This window comes from Periophthalmus magnuspinnatus, chromosome 4, assembly GCF_009829125.3.
Source record: "Periophthalmus magnuspinnatus isolate fPerMag1 chromosome 4, fPerMag1.2.pri, whole genome shotgun sequence".
In the NCBI taxonomy this organism is placed as follows: domain Eukaryota; kingdom Metazoa; phylum Chordata; class Actinopteri; order Gobiiformes; family Gobiidae; genus Periophthalmus; species Periophthalmus magnuspinnatus.
The window spans coordinates 3673036-3691642 of NC_047129.1; the positions used below are offsets into that span (position 1 = coordinate 3673036).

Genomic DNA, 18607 nt, shown 5'->3' on the forward strand with positions numbered 1-18607 from the left:
CTCTGCACTCCATTGTCTGAGACATTCGCTGAGCACATCATCTGTTGGGGCCTTGTCCTTGATGAACTTATGGATCTTCCTGGACTGTGGCTCTCACACTCACTAGTCCTCGGCCCCCCTCCTTACGGCTCGCGTACAGTCTCAGGGTGCTGGATTTGGGATGGAACTTGCCATGCATGGTCAGGAGCTTTTCCTCTACAAGGTTGCCATTTGCTTGTGGGATACCAAGGTACTTGTAGCTGTCCTCAATGTCTGCTATTGTTCCTTCTGGGAGGGAGACCCCTTCTGTGTGAACTACCTTCCCTCTCTTTGTCACTATCTGGCTACACTTCTCAAGCCCGAATGAGATTCCAATGTCTGTGCTGTAGATCCTGGTGGTGTGGATCAGTGAGTCGATGTTTCACTCATTCTTAGTGTACAGCTTGATGTTATCCATGTAGAGGAGGTGACTGATGGTAGCCCCATTCCTGAGTCTGTATCCAAAGCCAGTGTTGTTGATGATTTGGCTGAGGGCGTTCAGACCTATGCAGAACAGCAGTGGGGACAGTGTGTCTCCTTGTTATATGCCACATTAGATGGTCACTTGTGCAAGTGGTTTGCCATTGGCCTCAAAGGTGGTTTTCCACAACCTCATCGAGTTTGCAATGAAGGTTCTTGGAGTCCTGTTGATTTTGTACAGATGTGTGTGTGATCTGACACACTGATGTTTCTTGCACTTGATGTTCACCTTTAATCACCTTCACCTTTATATACACCTTATATATATATAACAGATATATATAATAGATAAATATATATATATATAAGGTGTATTTAAAGGTGAAGGTGATTAAAGGTGAACATCAAGTGCAAGAAACATCAGTGTGTCAGATCACACACACATCTGTACAAAATCAACAGGACTCCAAGAACCTTTAAATACACCTATAAGGTGTATTTAAAGGTGAAGGTGATTAAAGGTGAACATCAAGTGCAAGAAACATCAGTGTGTCAGATCACACCATCTGTTGTTGTTTGAGCCAAAGTGGACATAAGATAAGATAAGATATGCCTTTATTAGTCCCACAGTGGGGAAATTGCAGTATTGCACCGCACAGTTAAAGAACAGAAGGAAAATGGTACATGCAATAAAACAAGATAATAGATAAATAGTTTAAAATAATTTTAAAAATATACTTAAAAATAAACTAAAAATAGACTCTAATATAACATCTTCGTAAAGTGACTTAAGTATTGCACATAGGTATGGATGAATGACACATGTTCAGTGTTAACAGTGTTCATTGTACAGTCTGACAGCAGCAGGAAGGAAAAACCTGCGAAACCTCTCCTTCACACAGCGAGGGTGAATCAGTCTGTCACTGAAGCTGCTCTCCAGGGCAGACAGAGCGTCCTGCAGGGGGTGAGACTCATGGCCCAGCACAGAAATGACCTTAGCCAGGACCCTCCTGTCCCCCACCTCCTGCACTGAGTCCAGAGGACAGCCCAGGACGGAGCTGGACTTCTTGATGACCTTGTCCAGCTTCTTCCTCTCCCACTCTGTGATGCTGCTGCTCCAGTAGACCACACCGTACAGGATGGCTGATGCCACCACAGAGTCATAGAAGGTCTTCAGGAGTGGCCCTCTCACTCCAAAAGACCTGAGTCTCCTCAGGAGATAGAGCCTGCTCTGGCCCTTCCTGTACAGTGCATCTGTGTTGTGAGTCCAGTCCAGTTTGTTGTTCAGATGAACACCCAGGTACTTGTATGAGTCCACTCTCTCAATGTCCCTTCCCTGAATGTTCACTGAGGGGGCAGTAGAGTGGCGTCTGCGGAAGTCCACCATCATCTCCTTGGTCTTCTCTGCTGACACCAGTCCACAAAGTCCTGTGTTAGTCCTGTGTTAGTCCTAATGGGAGACAACCAAGGAGGACACCATTGTTGAAAACAAATCATTAAAAAGTCAGATTGGAATTTGCCAAACTACATATTGAGAATGTCCTATGGACAGATGAGACAAAAATTTAACTTTTTACCAAGGCAAATCAGCTCTGTGTTCACAGACGGAAAAATGAAGTATATCAAGAAAAGAACACTGTCCCTACTGTGAAACATGGAGGAGGCTCTGTTATGTTCTGGGATTGTTTTGCTGCATCTGGCACAGGGTGTCTTGAATCTGTGCAGGGTACAATGAAATCTCAACACTATCAAGAGATTCTATAGAGAAATGTGCAACAGGACAATGACCCACACAGCTAAAAACACCCAAGAATGGCTAAGAGGAAAACATTGGACTATTCTAAAGTGGCCTTCTATGAGCCCTGACCTAAATCCTATTGAGCATCTTTCGAAAGGAGCTGAAACATGCCGTCTGGAAAAGGCACACTTCAAACCAGAGACAACTGGAGCAGTTTGCATGAGGAGTGGGCCAAAATACCTGCTGAGAGGTGCAGAAATCTCTTTGACAGTTACAAGAATCGTTTGATTGCAATGACTGCCTCAAAAGGTTGTGCAACAAAATATTAAGTTAAGGGTACCATCATTTTTGTCCAGGCTTGTTACATGAGGTTTTTTTTTTTTTTTTTTTTAAATAATTCTGTTGAAGCATGGTTGAAAAAATGGTCTGACTTTCACTGGTTAAATTTCATAGAATTTATTAATTTTATTTATTATTTATTTAATAACACATTATTTAACCCTTTTTGTGGCAAAGACAGCAGACGTTACCTGTCTCATACCCAATAAGTTATCTGTTTTGAGTCAATAGCACTCCTAAAGATGTTTGTGTGGAGACATAGTATAAGATTAGTTTGTAGTTAGGTTAGGAAAAAAAATGTTTGGGGTTGTTTTAATGTCATAATGTCAGGAAACCGCAGACGTTCGCACTTTTTTGACAGTGTCACCAGTGAAACACAATGGATGGGGGTGAGTTATATGAGGGGCATGGGGCCTGCATCACATAGGGTCATCTGGGTGAAAATCTGCAGCCAGGTTCTATTGGGGAATTGTGCAGCCTTAGTGCAAAAGTAGGCCTCCCATCCCAATAAACAAGTAGAGTGCATGTATTTTTTTGTGTTTAAAAGGGGGTATTCTATGGGGTATTAACTGCTAACACATAACATATTTAGATCAGTATGTTACCTTTTGCTGTTTGCCCCTCATTTCTTTTTCAAAGTGCAAAGGGATTATCTCCAATTTCTCATGTAACCTAATAAAGTAACAATATTTTATTTATTTATTTATTTTTCTGAATGTGAATAATCAATAAATAGTAATGAACCTGAAGTGTGGGGGAAGGCCATCTTAAGTCAATGGTTGCAATGCATTTCAAAACAGTTCATTATAGTCACCAATTGTTTCATATCTTACTGAATATAACATTTTCAAAGAGGCAAAACATCCATCACCATCCACTCATCCCTATGGTATTTCTATTCCTCCTTAAATCCAAGGTGGCACCTCAAATCCAGTGACTGTCTAACCCTTTTTGTATCCCCTTTACAGTCACTGTCAGGCCAATAGCCTATTTATATAATGACCATGCAAAAGTCACTAATATCCTCCGACATATTCACTATATGAGGGCGCATGATCTCATATGCTTAAATGTTATTTGAACATAAAGTCATGTGACACAAGTCTTGTTTTTGAACAGAGATGCTATCTTTTCATAACATGACATAGCTGATAGTGTTGTCAGTATAGATTTGCAGAATGTTCCTGTTTTAAGAGGCAGAACTGTCATATTGGAGTTTCCCCATTATCTTGTATGTAGAAAGGGGAGGATACCTAGCACTGAGGGTGTCTATGCATGGAGAGTTTGTAATAGTATTTTTGATTGACAGGTGTGTAAACCAATACGAAGTGATGCTAGGTTGACCTTTTATGGATAGTCGCTGATGAGGAATACTACACTGCAGCCTGTGGATTCTTTCGGGTGCTCGAATTTTCCTACCACTAAAAACATGTACAGTAGTGTCCCCTGTGTGGCCAGGACTCTCAGGAGATTCTTAATCTCTTCAAATGACTTGTAACACAAGTGCTCATGATTGTCTATGTCTAAAAACTGGCCACACTAGAACTGAAATGAAACTGGATACATTGGTGCCACTAATGCACTTTAATAATCTGAGTCTGAATGAAAATATGAAATGACTGGAAAATGAAATGAAAATAGCCCTGACTTTCTTTCTAACATAGTAAAACCTTATACCCATTGGTGATTGAAAAACTGTCTACTTTCCTCCATTGCATCCCAGTGAGTAGTGCTTTGACCTCTAGCATCTTTGGCTTGTCTCACTCACTCTCAGCGGGCCTGGACAGAAGGGAGAAAAGCGAGAGAAGAGAGAGAGAGGAGAGAGAGAGGGGAGTGACCGACAGCAGAAGGAGGATGTAGGTCAGGCAGGGAGGTGGACATCACTGATCGGAGCAGACATAAGCGGACCGTGTCTCGTGGAGAGAGAGACCCACGCCACATCAGCGCACAAAGAGATGTCTGGGTGAATTACCCTCACACCTTAGCCACTGTAGCCACTGTGCAAAGAGAAAACTAAAACACTGATTAAGATACAATGTGTAACTTTCTGGAGGTGGGACATCACCTGCTTCCATGGAAATAGAAAATTAAAACCATACTTAGGAACAAGTATGATAAGTATGATAATGAACAGTGAGATAACATAATATAACTTGAATATATATTTTGAATCCATCAAAGTAGTTCTCAAGTTTAAGTTTTATGTCATACTGTGAAGGCTTGTAGTCAAAGTAACAACATTTCCATGGAAACAAGCAGTGGGAGTTCTCCTCTATGCCAAATAAGATTCAAGTTTGTGAAGGTGCAACCCCACTAAGAATGCATGTTTTTCACTGCAATAAACACAACCAAAATGAAAAAACAAAAACAAAAACAAACAATACTGTTTAGTTAAAAGTTACATACTGTGACTTTAAAGCTTAAGGATATGTGTAAGCCATCATAAAGTTAGGTAACACTAAATACATTTTAAATTGCTTTAATAAAGCTAAAAATAAAGTTTTCATAATGAATAAATAATCAATGTTGTGTTTTTCTTTGCCATAAAATAAAAATAAAAAGTGGATTTATTTATTGCAGTATACTAAAAAAGAAATAATTGGAAAAGCCTACAACATCAAAGCATGTAGCAGTGATATTTATCAAACCATTGTGGTATTCGGCACCAGTATTAATTAGGCTATTCCAAAATATGCCTGGTCTAAAATATGCCTGGTCTAGTCCAGTCAGCAGCCCAGTGTGTATGTTCAGGAGTCAACTCAGGCCGAAGTTCTAACTGTGAGGAACTACTGCTCTCTGCCGGTAACAGGGACAACTACGAAAAACACGTCTCTTTTTGTCTTATTAATCTTTATACATACATAGCCTACGATTAGACCTATAGGTTGATAATTTAATGTTCACAAAACGTGATAGATGTATAATTTTAATTCATCAAATTGAGTTATAATGGGGCCTTAACTCTGAAAAAGATGACCAGTGTTTGTTTGGACCACTAAAGTAGTCACGTGACATGTTAAAGGTTCTACTTCCTGGATCCTCTTCATTCTTGAATGCTCAAATGCCACAATGATATTCCACCGAATGTAACGCGTTATGATTATTTCCAGCACATACCTTTACGAGAAGTGCCATTTGTTTAACATTTACCACGGTCTGCAAATACAAGGTTGGCTAAACAAGGTAAATCATTTTGTGGCTAATCAGTAGCTAGCATACTTACCTTGATATCTCAGACGCGGTTCCTGTCTGCAGTCACCTAGTTGGATTTCCACGCATTAAGCGTATTATCTGATGGTAAATTGATTGACGAGGAAAGCTGAAAACATGTCTAAACTGCTATCATTGAAAAGCATCAGCTGTATCGAGAAATGTGGAAGTTTGATACATGCAAGAGCAGTAACTATTAGTGGGCGGAAATACAGCAGCCAACATTCCGAATATCTGCATCGGAGTGTTGTACCGTCCATGCATTACCAGAAGAGTCTGCCCAGGTAAGACATGGAAACCATACACATATTGTACACTGCAAATGACTGGCTGAACGTTGCCATCCTATATGCAAAGTACAGTGATTGTTATAGGTTGGTTTGAGAGTTTGAATGAATGTAGGTGAAAGTGCATAGCGTCTGTTTGACTTGACCACTAGAGGGCGAAGGTCTTAACGGGCTTAGTCTTTAGTGCATATGACAATTTGTTTTTTTCTATTTAATACTTGGTTTGATGGGATAGTTCCTGTGGCAAATATTAATCATAGCTTTACATTAATTAAGCAGCAGTTTGTGGAAAAAAGTTGAGAAGAAAAGTACAAAAATGCAGGTAGTAGCTCTGAGTTTTACAACCCCAATTCCAATGAAGTTGGGATGCTGTGTAAAACTTCAAAAAAATACCTAATACAATGATTTGCAAATCCTGTTTCAACCTATATTGGACTGAATAAACTACAAAGACATGATATTTAATTTTCAAACTGATGAACTTTATTGTTTTTATGCAAATGTTTGCTAATTTTCAATTTGATGTGTGCAACACGTTCCAATAAAGCTGGGACAGGGGCATGTTTACCTCTGTGTTACATCACCTTTCCTTTTAACAACAATCAATAAGCGTTTGGGAACTGAGGACACTAATTGTTGAAGCTTTGCAGGAAGAATCCTTTCCCATTCTTGTACAATGTACAACTTCAGTTGCTCAGCAGTCCGGATTCTCCGGTGTCATATTTTGTAATTCATACTGCGCCACACATTTTCAATGGGAGACAGGTTTTTTACTCTTTTACTACGAAGCCACACTGTTGTAACATGTGATGTCCAAGTTACCCATGCCATGGGCACTAACACATCCCCAGACCATCACAGATTCTGGCGTTTGAACTATGCACTGATAACAATCTGGATGGTCCTTTACCTCTTTGGCCTGCAGAACATGATGTCCATGATTTCTAAAATGTGAAATGTGGACTCGTCAGACCAGAGCACACTTTTCCACTTTGCATCAGTCCATCTCAGGCGAACTCGGGCCCAGAAAATCCGATGGTGTTTCTGGGTGTTGCTGATATATAGCTTTCACTTTGCACACTTTTAACTTGCACTTGGAGATGTAGCGACGGACTATGTTAACTGACAATGGTTTCCTGAAGTGTTCCTGAGCCCATGTGGTAATATCCTTTATACATTCATGTCTGTTTTTAATACAATACCACCAGAGGGATCAAACGTCATGGGCATTCAATGTTGGTTTTTGGCCTTGCCACTTATGTGTAGAGATTTCTCCAGATTCTCTTAATCTTTTGATGATATTATGGACTGTAGATGATGAAATCCCTAAGTTCCTTGTAATACGTTGAGATTGTTGGACTATTTGCTCATGCAGTTGTTCACAAAGTGGTGAACCTCACCCCATCCTTGCTTGTGAATGACTGAGCCCTTCGGGGATGCTCCTTATATACCCAATAATGACACTCACCTGTTTCCAATTTACCTGTTCATCTGTGGAATGTTACAAACAGGTGTATTTTAAGTGTTCCTCAACTTTCCCATTGTTTTGTTGCCAGTGTCAAGGTTTTCATAATAGTGGCTTTCTAGACTAGCTCTAAACTAGACCTAAATCAGGGATGAAATTGGACTACAGAGTTAATTAGTTTATGCTAGTTCTAAACAAACACTAACCCTAACTAAGGAGGACAGGCTCTATAAAATGATAACATTTTATAGAGCCTGTCTATAAAAATGAATCCATCATATGAGCTCATTGTAATTCATTAAATACTAGACACAGTCAAATTAATTGAATTTGTTGTTCCTAGGTTGCCAGTACCCAAACTAGAGGACACTATTAGAAGATATTTAGCTGCTCAGAGACCTCTTTTGGATGATGACCAGTTCAGGTAAGTTTGAAAAGCAGTGAGTTAATGAATTATAAAACAAGCACTTCTGATGAGCCATTATTTCTTCTTACAGAAACACAGAGAAAATTGCAGAAGATTTCAAGAATGGAGTGGGAAAACAGCTGAATGAAGAACTGGTTGCCCAGGACAAAAATAATAAGCACACGAGCTACATCTCCGGTACAAATGCCTTTCTATTAAGAAACAAATGTACACAAGTATGATGTGATTTAAAAAAAAAAAAAATCTAAGAAATCAGCATTGAAATGAGTAGGTGGGACATAAATGGTAGCTCGGCCTTCCATTTGCCAGACAAATGTTTGCATTGACTATTTGATAGGCAATAGAAGAGTCATGACACAATAAGAGAGAGTATGAGAAAAGTTATTTAAATTAGAATGACTTCACTACAACTTCTTTAAGGATCATGTGGTCAATTCTGAGAGTCTATGAAAGTTAAAGCATTTCTCCTACTACAACTTCAGTAAAAGAGACTCATTTGAAAATAATATGTCATATTGTGGCTATATGATGCCTATTCCTTAGTAGCTGCGGAGAGGTGAAATTGGGTCCAGTAAAATTCTATGATGATTCCATCTATGTATGCATGTCAGTCACTTATAGCCTCTATTAAATAATAAGGGACAAATTAAATCATGTACAACAACCAACAATCTTGGACCTGTCGCTGAATACAAATTAAGGTAAATGTTGTACCTGCTATCTACAGAGATGGTTCAAAAGGCTTACTTTCGGGTATTGTCAAAAATTAAATTTGTTATGTCTGTTTAGAAATTATTTCTCAAATAGAGGAAACTGTCTTATATTTTAAGCGCGCCGGGTCAAATGCTTGAGGAGCCTATCATTACTGTCCCATCATTACTGTGATATTTCAAAAAATCAAGATTTTAAAAGTGTTTATTATAGTAACACAGTCATATTTGTACTAACTTAGATTTTTATCTCCAGCTCCTTGGTTTGACATGTACCTCTCTGCCCGGGACTCTGTAGTCCTCAACTATAACCCCTTCATGTCCTTCAACCCCGACCCCAAACCAGAATACAACGATCAGCTTATTCGTGCCACTAACATGGTTTGCTCTGCCGTACGCTTCATGAAAACACTCCGAGCAGGAGTACTAGAACCTGAAGTCTTCCACCTAAACCCTGCTAAAAGCGACACAGACCAATTCAAAAAGTTCATCCGTTGGGTTCCCTCTTCGCTGTCCTGGTATGGAGCCTACATGGTCAACGCCTACCCTTTAGACATGTCGCAGTATTTCCGCCTTTTCAACTCTACCAGATTGCCAAAACAAGGAAGAGATGAGCTGTTTACAGATGAGAAAGGAAGACATCTTTTAGTTATGAGGAAAGGCAACTTGTACGTGTTTGATATTGTTGATCGCGATGGAAATTTGGTGAAACCGGCAGAGATTCACTCCCACTTGAAGTACATTTTGTCAGATGAAACCCCAGTGCCTTCCAGTCCGATTGGCGTCCTAACAAGTGAGAATAGAAACGTGTGGGCAAGTCTTAGAGAGAAGCTAATCGCCAATGGCAACGGAGGACTTTTACAAACCGTAGACAGTGCATTGTTTTGTCTTTGTCTCGATGATGAAGCTATGAAGGACCATATTCACATTTCTCACAACATGCTTCACGGAGATGGGTGCAATCGCTGGTACGACAAGTCCTTCAGCATTATTGTAGCCAAAGATGGAAATGCGGCAATCAATTTTGAGCATTCTTGGGGAGATGGAGTGGCAGTGCTCAGATTCCAAAATGAAATCTTCAAAGATACAACAGAAAAACCCATTGTGAATCCTGGTTCTGCTCGTGCCACTGTGGATTCCACCTTAGCTGTCCAAAGATTGCACTTTAACTTAGATGATGAATTGAAAAGCGGTATCCAAAAAGCCAAGGAGAATTTTGACGCGGCCGTATCCAAGCTGACCATAGATGCGATGGAGTTTAAAAAGGGAGGTAAAGAGCAGTTGAAAAAGAGTAAGTTGAGCCCAGATGCCATTGCTCAGCTGGCATTTCAGATGGGTTTTCTGAGGCAGTATGGACGAACTGTAGCCACTTATGAGTCTTGTAGTACAGCAGCGTTTAAACACGGCCGTACAGAGACCATTAGGCCAGCCACTATTCACACCAAACGCTGCTCCCACGCTTTTGTCCATGAGCCAGGGAAGCACAGCATGGAGGAGCTGAAGGCCATGCTAAATGAGTGCTCCAAGTACCATGGGCAGCTCACCAAGGAGGCAGCTATGGGTCAGTGTTTCAAATGTTCCTATGTTTTTGACAGTGTGTGTGTGTTTGTTGATTAGTAATTAAATCTACTAGGTGTTTGGTTTAGTCCTTATTTCGGGGCACAATGAACATATAGACCTTAAAGCTACCATCTATAAATAGATTTGCAGATCTGCCCCTGTTGTATTCTTACACTTTACCACTCGGTGCAATCTACATTACTGCAGTCTGATAGTGTGCCACCTTTATCCTGACAGAGGAAGACCAGCAAGCACAGGTGAGCCTGAAGAAAGGCCGGGTGAGGGGAGGGTGGAACAGATTTCACATCTGCCATCAACTGGTGAACAAAAAATCCAATAAACTTGTAGATGATAGCTTTAAAGCCCCAGCATGTAACATTTTTGTCTAAATAGATGAGAAGAAAAGCATAAGTTAGCCATAATAAGAGTGGCCGGTGAGCCCATGGCACAATTGCGGATTTGCCTGTAGAAGTTCCCTCTAAACTGGAAATACGTGTTATTTAGACAGTATTTAGTATGTGATGGAGTCAGTGCTACACATAATGGGTTTGAGGGGGACCTCTTCATTGTGAATTTTTGGGAGGCTATAGGCTCCAAGGAATGGAGTCACCAGGATAGAGCCAGTAATACAGCTGTCTATCAATGACTTCCTCTCCTTCTCCAGCTTCTGTAAGCAGTCTATGATTTTCTTCTTGTACCCACTAGTAGCGTCTCATTTGAGTAATTCATAAGTGGTGGTGTCACATAGGAGGCTGTTCACTTTAGCCTCGTTATCAGCTGAGTTCAAGATTGAGGTGCATCTCCCTTTGTCAGCTGGCAAAATGTTGACCAGTGAGAGCCTTCCTTTTCTATGATGTCATGTTGAAGGGAGGAGGTTTGGCGCTGCTCAGTGCAGCTGTTAGTTTCAGCCTCAGATCATCAGCTTCTGTCTCTGTAAGTTTGTTGTTTCTAATGGCCGTTTCTGCTGCTGTAATGTAGTCCACTGTAGTTGGATGTTACAGAGAAGTTAACATCACTCATAATTTCACTCTCCTATGGCTCAGACCTGGACGACTGAGGGATTACAGACAATTAGCCTTGTAGTTAAATTGTTCACTCCCATCTTTGAGCTATAATGAGCTTTTATATTGTAAAGCACATCTCTAACCTGTTACTCTTCTCCCAGGCCAAGGTTTTGACCGCCACCTCTTTGCCATGCGGTACTTGGCCAACTTGAAAGGGCAGCCTCTGCACAGCCTGTACACAGACCCAGCCTACAGCTCCATTAACCACAACATCCTGTCCACCAGCACCCTCACCAGTCCCGCTGTAGGCCTGGGGGGGTTCGCGCCTGTGGTTCCAGATGGATTTGGGGTGGGCTATGGAGTTCATGATGACTGGATCGGCTGTAACGTGTCCACATACCCTGCTCGAAATGTGCACGAGTTCCTCCAGTGTGTCCACAAGTCGTTAGAGGATATTTTCACAGTTCTGGAAGGAAAGCCACTGAGCTAACTGAGCTAACTAATCTAAAAGAGTTTTAAATTATACAGTATTCTAAGCCATTTAATTATCTTGAATGGAAAATTAATGTATAGGTTTACCTCTGAAGATTTCTGTACTGTAACCTTTTCTTTGTGCATTTAGATTTCAGTAGATTAATGGTTCAAAAGAGTGCCTTGTCAGATTTTGGCATCTTAAAGCAGTCATTCAAAATCATTATTACTTCTCAGCCTTACTACTTGGTGTGAATGTGTTTAGTCAACACTGTAAATAAAAATTGAAGTCAAGTTTTCTTTACCAAAACAGGCATGTTTTCCAAAATTGTATTTAAAAAAAAAAATTCCACCAACGGCAAATGTACAAATCAGATCTGAGAATGGATAAAGCACATAAACTAAGCAGAAAATAAAAACACTTAGATTGGCTTGATCTTGAAATGAAGTCCAATGAGACTGAAGACAAGACATTTGAGATCCTGAACCAGATAGTAAAACACACGAAGGCCTTCTGGGTCCCTGGAAGGGGAAGAGGGAAGTTATTTTAATATGTCCAACACGTTACTGTTACTTGCAGTTTCACCATAACACTACTCACTTAGACTGGTTAACGTCAATAAGAGATCCGATCTTTGAGGTGGTGAATGAAATATGCTCATCTCCAATTACAATCTCCAGTTCCTATAAAACAAAAAAATTACATATGTGTTGACAAGAGAGGAAAAAGGAGTAATGGAGACTGCATTTTGGGGTATTATTTGCTAAAAAAAAAGTAATCACTGCCAAGACTGTCCGTTCCCACTAAACTATATCCGTGTAATGTTTATCCAAAATGTACACATCACAGTATAGAGTTGCATTACTTGTGAAATTGTTTGACATGTACACAAAGGATATATGCAACGTTTTAATTTTCACAAGCCTTGAATAAGTTCTGCTTATACATGCAGAACTGACAATATATACAAACCTGTCTGCCAACTCTGTCTGGAGGCGGCCACAGAGCATCATCTTCTTTAGTGATTTCACTGTCATCGATTATCCTCTTTAGCTCCTCCATCACACTTTTGTGTACATATGCCTGCAAGAACACATAGTAACAACAAAAAAGCCTCATAATTAGATTGTGCAGACTTAGACATGACTAACTGCTTCAACTACCTTTCTCAATTGAGAATACTACACTATGATTATAAACCAAACTGGTTTAGATTAAAGGGCTCATAGTACGCCACCTGATCTGATCCATGTTTTAATGTTTCCCCAGCAAAACATACCAGTTTTGTTTTGCTTCTTCTACACGCATTTAAACACACAAACCTTGCATATTCAGCGTTCTTCTCTCAAACGGAAAACACTGTTCCACCTTGTGATGTTATGTGGTAATACAGGAAGTGCTCCACTGTGTTTTTAAAATCCATACACCTTCACTAGAATAATTTGGATAATTTCAGCCCTGGAATTGTCAATCTTTACTGAATAAAAGGTAACACATAGCCATTAACTTGTAAACTACTACTTAATGACATCACAAGGTGAAACAGAGCATTTTGAGCTTTGGAGATGTAGACAGACTAATAATAAAGGATTATTCAAACGTGTGTTAATGAAACATGAAACATTACAACGTGGCTTAAAGAGTCAATCTTGAGCAATATAGGGTGGTAAATTAAAAAAATCAAAATACCTCTTTTCTGATCATAACGTCATTTTTGTAGTTACTGTTGTTTGCATAGCGCAGTTTTCCTGTAAATGAAACAAGAAGTGTTGAACATAGTAGTGTACATTCATTCATCATCATTCATCCTATGCAATGTATAGTCAGGCCTAAACAACTAGTGCACATAAATTTGAGCAATGCAGCTGAAGCAGTCATTGCAGTGGTATTGTTGACAACGTTGTACAACGATTTTTTGAGAAATTTGTAAAAGCTACTATACAGAGCGAATGAGGCCTACAATAAACCGCTGGCTAGTTAGCTCATAGCAAACACGTAGTGGAGCTAACATCTATGAATTACCGCCAAAACAAGCTCACCGTCCGGTCTGAACTCAAACTCCAAGAACTCGTGTCCGAATTTCCCCTTGTGTCCCACATAATACCGCAAATAAAAATCGCTGGTGGACATGTTCACTGTAAACTTTGTGATCTTTGTTACACGAACACGTCGGGACAAAACTAAGCTAGCAGCGACGGTGGAGCCACGCCAACAGTGTGCGCATGCGCTGAAGATTGCAGGCAAAAAAGGGGACGTGTACCTGAGTTTTGTCTCAGGATTTTGTATGTCTGCAGTTTATTTTTGTGCAATCCCAGGAAAAAAAAAAAGCACTTAGAGTTTTTGTAGGAAAAATATATTATACAGTAGCTATACTTTAAAAAGTGTTAAATATGATATGTAAAGTGTTAACTCTATTGATTAGCCTTTTTGGTTTCTGCTCACAAATTTTGAGTGTACCTTGACTAGCATTGCAGTTTTGCTATGGATTTTATCTAGGTGACTGAGAGATTATAGAGACATCTTAAAGTGGCATTAAAAAGTGGACTATAAAACATATCTTGTGTTCCGCAGAATGGCATTGAACTAATCTGTAATATACATGTTCAATTATAGGTGTTTTTATTGACCAAAAAAAAAAAACAAACAAAAAACAAACAAAAAATTAAATAACATGGATTCCTGCTTAGACTGCTGCCCCCGCGATCCGGCCCCGGATAAGCGGAAGAAAATGGATGGATGGATTCCTGTTGTGAAAGGGCTTGTCTCTCCACAGATGTTACCTGTCACTTAGTCTGGTGGTGTCACCTACTTGTGTCTATGGAGATGGATCCGTTTAATGTCATACTGTGTGGAACAATCCAGGTAAAGTAGTTTGGGAGATATACAGTAATTCTATATTTACTTTATAAAATTAAGCCTCTGCCTGCCATACAAACATGTCAAGAAACAACTTAGTCTTTGGGCAAATATAATTAGGTAATCACATTGTACGTGTAATGGAAAACCAAGTGTCTTGCCTAAAGGCACAATGGCAGCCAGTAGGCAATCAAAATGTTATTAACTTTGTTTAGTAGGTCTGGTTAACCCATTCCTGTCCTGTTGTTGACCAAATGGTCTTGATTATTATGTTTTGTTTTGTTTTGGGTTTTTTTGGGTGTTTTTTTTTCATATTTTCCTGACAGACAATATTGTGGGTTTATTCGAAGGTACAGTTCGTCGCTCTTTACCGGCGTCATAACCGTCTACTGCAGAAGTGTCGAGCCGGAGCAACACACGTGTGAAATTTGAAGAACTTTTTACCATGTCTGGCTCATTTTCTCAACAGTTGGAAGATTTACTTAATCCGCAGCCAAAATTTATTGATCCCGAAGATGATGGCGACGAGGATACGAAAGCCAGAGTGATAGAAAATTTTAACGAAGATGAAAAGGACAATGGAGACAGGAGACCGAGTACCCTGAGGAAACACGCCGCCTCTCTGCTCTCAGACACGGACAAGAGGTATGTGGGCAAAGCGGTGTCCAGAAAACAACTGATGCGGGACATGGGATATTCCGAGAATAATGATGATGATGATGGTGGTGATGGTGATGAAGAAGTTGATGAAGCTGTTGAAGATGATGACGAGCAAGAGGGTGAAGAAGGAGAAGATGGTAAGGGAAATTCATTCCCTTTTTAAGTGTTGTCAGTAATTTCTGTTTTATGAGCTACATAACATTCTAACAGTATTCTCTGAAATCTGTCTTAGAGGGTGAACTTCCTGGTCTAAGTGAAAGTGCAGATTATGTTTTAAAGGTGCACTATGATTTTTTTTTTTAGGAGAGGGTCTGCCACCTGCCTGGATATGTTGTGGCTTTGCCTGGAATATTCCACAGTATGGCAAATAGCATTGCTCCTCCATCTGTACTATAGGTGGTTTATAGCTCAAAAATACCTTGGAACACAGGCGTTACTTTGAGCAGGGTTGCCTATCAGATTTGCCTTGTAACTATGGAGATAGATAAGTTAATGCCAAACTGTGGAACTTTCCAGGCAAAGCAATAACCTCTTCAAGGAGGCAAGCATGTACAAATTTACATTATGCACATTGTAAGCATACTTGATTTGGCCATATTTACTCACAATTTACATTTTACATTATATGTGGTCGTCTCATTCCTATTATCATTATTTCTATACTAGTTTAATTCAAGCAAAAAAAAAAAAAAAATCATGTTTTGCCTACATGAGTAATGCATCAATCATTTGTCCTTTCCAAGATGATGGAGAGGAGGAAGAAGAGGCAGAAGAAGAGTTTCAAGAAAAAGATGAAGATAACAATTTAAATGATGATGGTGACAATCTAAATGACTCTGAAGTGACTTTTCCAAAAGGAGTGGACTTCCACAAACTGACAGAGGGCATGGATGACTTAGGAGTGAGTGAGGGGGAGGAGGAAGAGGAGGTAAGATATTATTTGTTGTAGCAGTGGTATTGTTAGTGTAACCCTCAATACACACCATAATAATTATCTTGGAATATATAGAGGCCAATCAAATTGAAAATGAGTGAATATGTGCATAAGTGTTTGTAGTTTATTCAGTTCAATATAAGTTGAAAAGGATTTGCAAATCATTGTATTTTGTATTTTTTGAAGTTTTACACAGCGTCCCAACTTCATTAGAATTGGGGTTGTATCTTGTAATTTTCAACACCAAATAATAGTTCTGTTTATTATACCATGTGTTCTTACACTCGTTTTGACAAAACTCAAGATGAAACTGTTCAGGAAAGGTCAAATTCTATCCAGTTAAGGGATTTTATATTCAATATTGATACTTCCATACTAGTTTTAGTATGTATTAGTATCTGACTTTTGGTTCTATTGACAACCCTAATATTTATACTAGTATTATACTATATACTAAGAGTATATAGTATAATAATATAATAATAATATTATTGTTTACAGATTAGATTGAAAAAAGACAAAATTTTGAGACAAAAGACACAAATTACATTCAAAATTAGAAAGGATATTTTATTTTATCCATTTAGATTACATTGTAGTAATTTAATTAATTATTTCTTTTAGGATGAACAGGAAAGTGAAGAAGATGATGATGAAGAAAGCTCTGAGGAGCTAGATGACCATGACAACTCCACTGTGCAGACATTTTCTCAAGACAAAGTCAATGAGGAAGTAGAGAAAGGCAAAGCCGTAAAGAACCAACTAGCTCTGTGGGACCAGCTTCTTGAAGGACGAATCAAATTCCAGAAAGCTCTTGTTTCAGTCAATCAGCTTCCTCAACCTTTGACCTTGCCAGAATTCAAGAAATATGCAGAATTTGCCAGTGCACTGAAAAATTCGCACAAAGCATTAAAAGCTCTACAAAGATCATTACTGGAGTTACACGATGAACTTCTTGTACAAAATGCGGATACAAGAGCGATCAGCTTGGGAGAGCAAAGCGATGAAGAGATTCTAAGCGATGACGATTGCGATGTAGAACAAAGAAATAAAAAGCCACAAAAACGTAAACTAGAAATGGCCAAATATCCAGGTTTTATGGCCAAACGTTTTGCGGCATTCACGCCTTACCAGAACGCAACTCTCCAAAAGTGGCATGACAAAACCAGGCTAACCATGGGGAAAACCAGCAAATCTTTTGGCGCATTTGAAAGAAACATACTTACCCAAATTGAGCAAGTCCTTATGGATAAAGAGAGACTGATAAAGCGTGTGCAAATTCGTCGATCAGAATATAAGGTTATGGGAAAGAAAGAATGCGCGTTCACATTGGAAAATGCAATGGTAAAAGAGGAGTCGGAGAAACAGCTAAAAACAAATTCGCATCTCAAAGACGTAGATGAGGACATTTTTGATGATGATGATTTTTACCATCAGTTATTGAGAGAGCTTATTGAACGCAAGACGAGCGAGCCAGACCCCAATGACCAAGTGGCAATGGGCAGGCAGTGGTTGGCAATACAGAAACTGAGGAGTAAGATAAAAAAGAAAGTGGATACCAAAGCAAGTAAAGGGCGGAAGGTCAGATACCACGTTCACAATAAACTGGTCAACTTCATGGCTCCTGTGGATCACAGTACGATGACGGATGAAGCAAAGAGTGAACTGTACAGAGGGCTTTTTGGACAGAATTCAACCAGCAGGGAGTGACCTCAGATGAATTTGTAACTTCTAACTTTGTTCAATTAATAATTAAAAATGGACATAACTAATGGTACCCCACTTTAGTAGCTGGATCTCTCCTGCAGTATGGAGATTTAAATAAACATTGTAATTGTTTCTCAGGAAAAATTTAAGCTTTGCTTAAATTTTTTTGTAATAAAAAGCTTTCCTTACAGTATGGGAAAGTACTTATAGACATATTTTGAATTAAAAGTTTTTAGTTACACAGGTTGACGGGGTAAAGGGTACCGTTTGCCCAGGGTCCAGTGCAAAGTCTGTAATGGCCACAATATGTTGTGCGGGTCCACAAAGAATTTGTGTCCAGGGCCCAGAATTTGGTGCTACACCCCTGCATATTGTCATCCTTATAATCATACCAACTCTTTTGATAATATACCATTAAAATAGGCTTGTTATTGTGATATTTTGATGCAGTTAGAAAGGACAGAAGAGAAGATTGTTTAATCATATTATTTTCCACAAAGAAAAGCAGAATAGCATCAAGTATGATCATATTGTTTATAAATGCATTCATTTAAGTGATTTCTTTTTAAGTTCTTGAAAGTTGACAAAAAGCCCTCTACTTTAGTGAGGAAAGTGAAAGACAATATTTAACATATTTAGTAAATACAATTCTCTGAACAGCACAACTCAAGTAAACCATACCTGAGAACATTATGTACAAATGTACACAGGAAACAGAAGAACAGTACTAGGTACCACATGTTTTAACTTTCTACTTTTAAACAATCTTTTTACTTGCATCTGAAGGTTTGAGTCAAAGT

The 18607-nt window shown here is 39.2% G+C and overlaps 3 protein-coding genes across 3 annotated transcripts; 2 read left to right on the forward strand and 1 right to left on the reverse strand.

Moving 5' to 3' along the window:
• The first annotated feature begins 5496 nt into the window (after positions 1 to 5496).
• cpt2 (carnitine palmitoyltransferase 2) lies at positions 5497 to 11914 on the forward strand. The gene is made up of 5 exons (XM_033992107.2): positions 5497 to 6009; positions 7821 to 7901; positions 7975 to 8081; positions 8871 to 10175; positions 11340 to 11914. Exons 1-5 carry the CDS (start codon positions 5843 to 5845, stop codon positions 11666 to 11668), a joined length of 1989 nt encoding a protein of 662 aa, XP_033847998.1. The 5' UTR covers positions 5497 to 5842; the 3' UTR covers positions 11669 to 11914.
• Positions 11915 to 12049: 135 nt separating this feature from the next.
• Positions 12050 to 13868, reverse strand: magoh (mago homolog, exon junction complex subunit). The gene is made up of 5 exons (XM_033992109.2): positions 13690 to 13868; positions 13340 to 13398; positions 12623 to 12733; positions 12251 to 12333; positions 12050 to 12171 (listed from the first exon to the last, which is right to left on the reverse strand). The coding sequence occupies exons 1-5, from the start codon at positions 13778 to 13780 to the stop codon at positions 12072 to 12074; spliced, it is 444 nt and encodes a 147-aa protein (XP_033848000.1). The 5' UTR covers positions 13781 to 13868; the 3' UTR covers positions 12050 to 12071.
• A 1025-nt stretch (positions 13869 to 14893) lies between these two features.
• aatf (apoptosis antagonizing transcription factor) lies at positions 14894 to 18359 on the forward strand. Its single transcript, XM_033992110.2, has 3 exons — positions 14894 to 15303; positions 15910 to 16094; positions 16725 to 18359. Exons 1-3 carry the CDS (start codon positions 14952 to 14954, stop codon positions 17808 to 17810), a joined length of 1623 nt encoding a protein of 540 aa, XP_033848001.1. The 5' UTR covers positions 14894 to 14951; the 3' UTR covers positions 17811 to 18359.
• Positions 18360 to 18607: the final 248 nt, after the last annotated feature.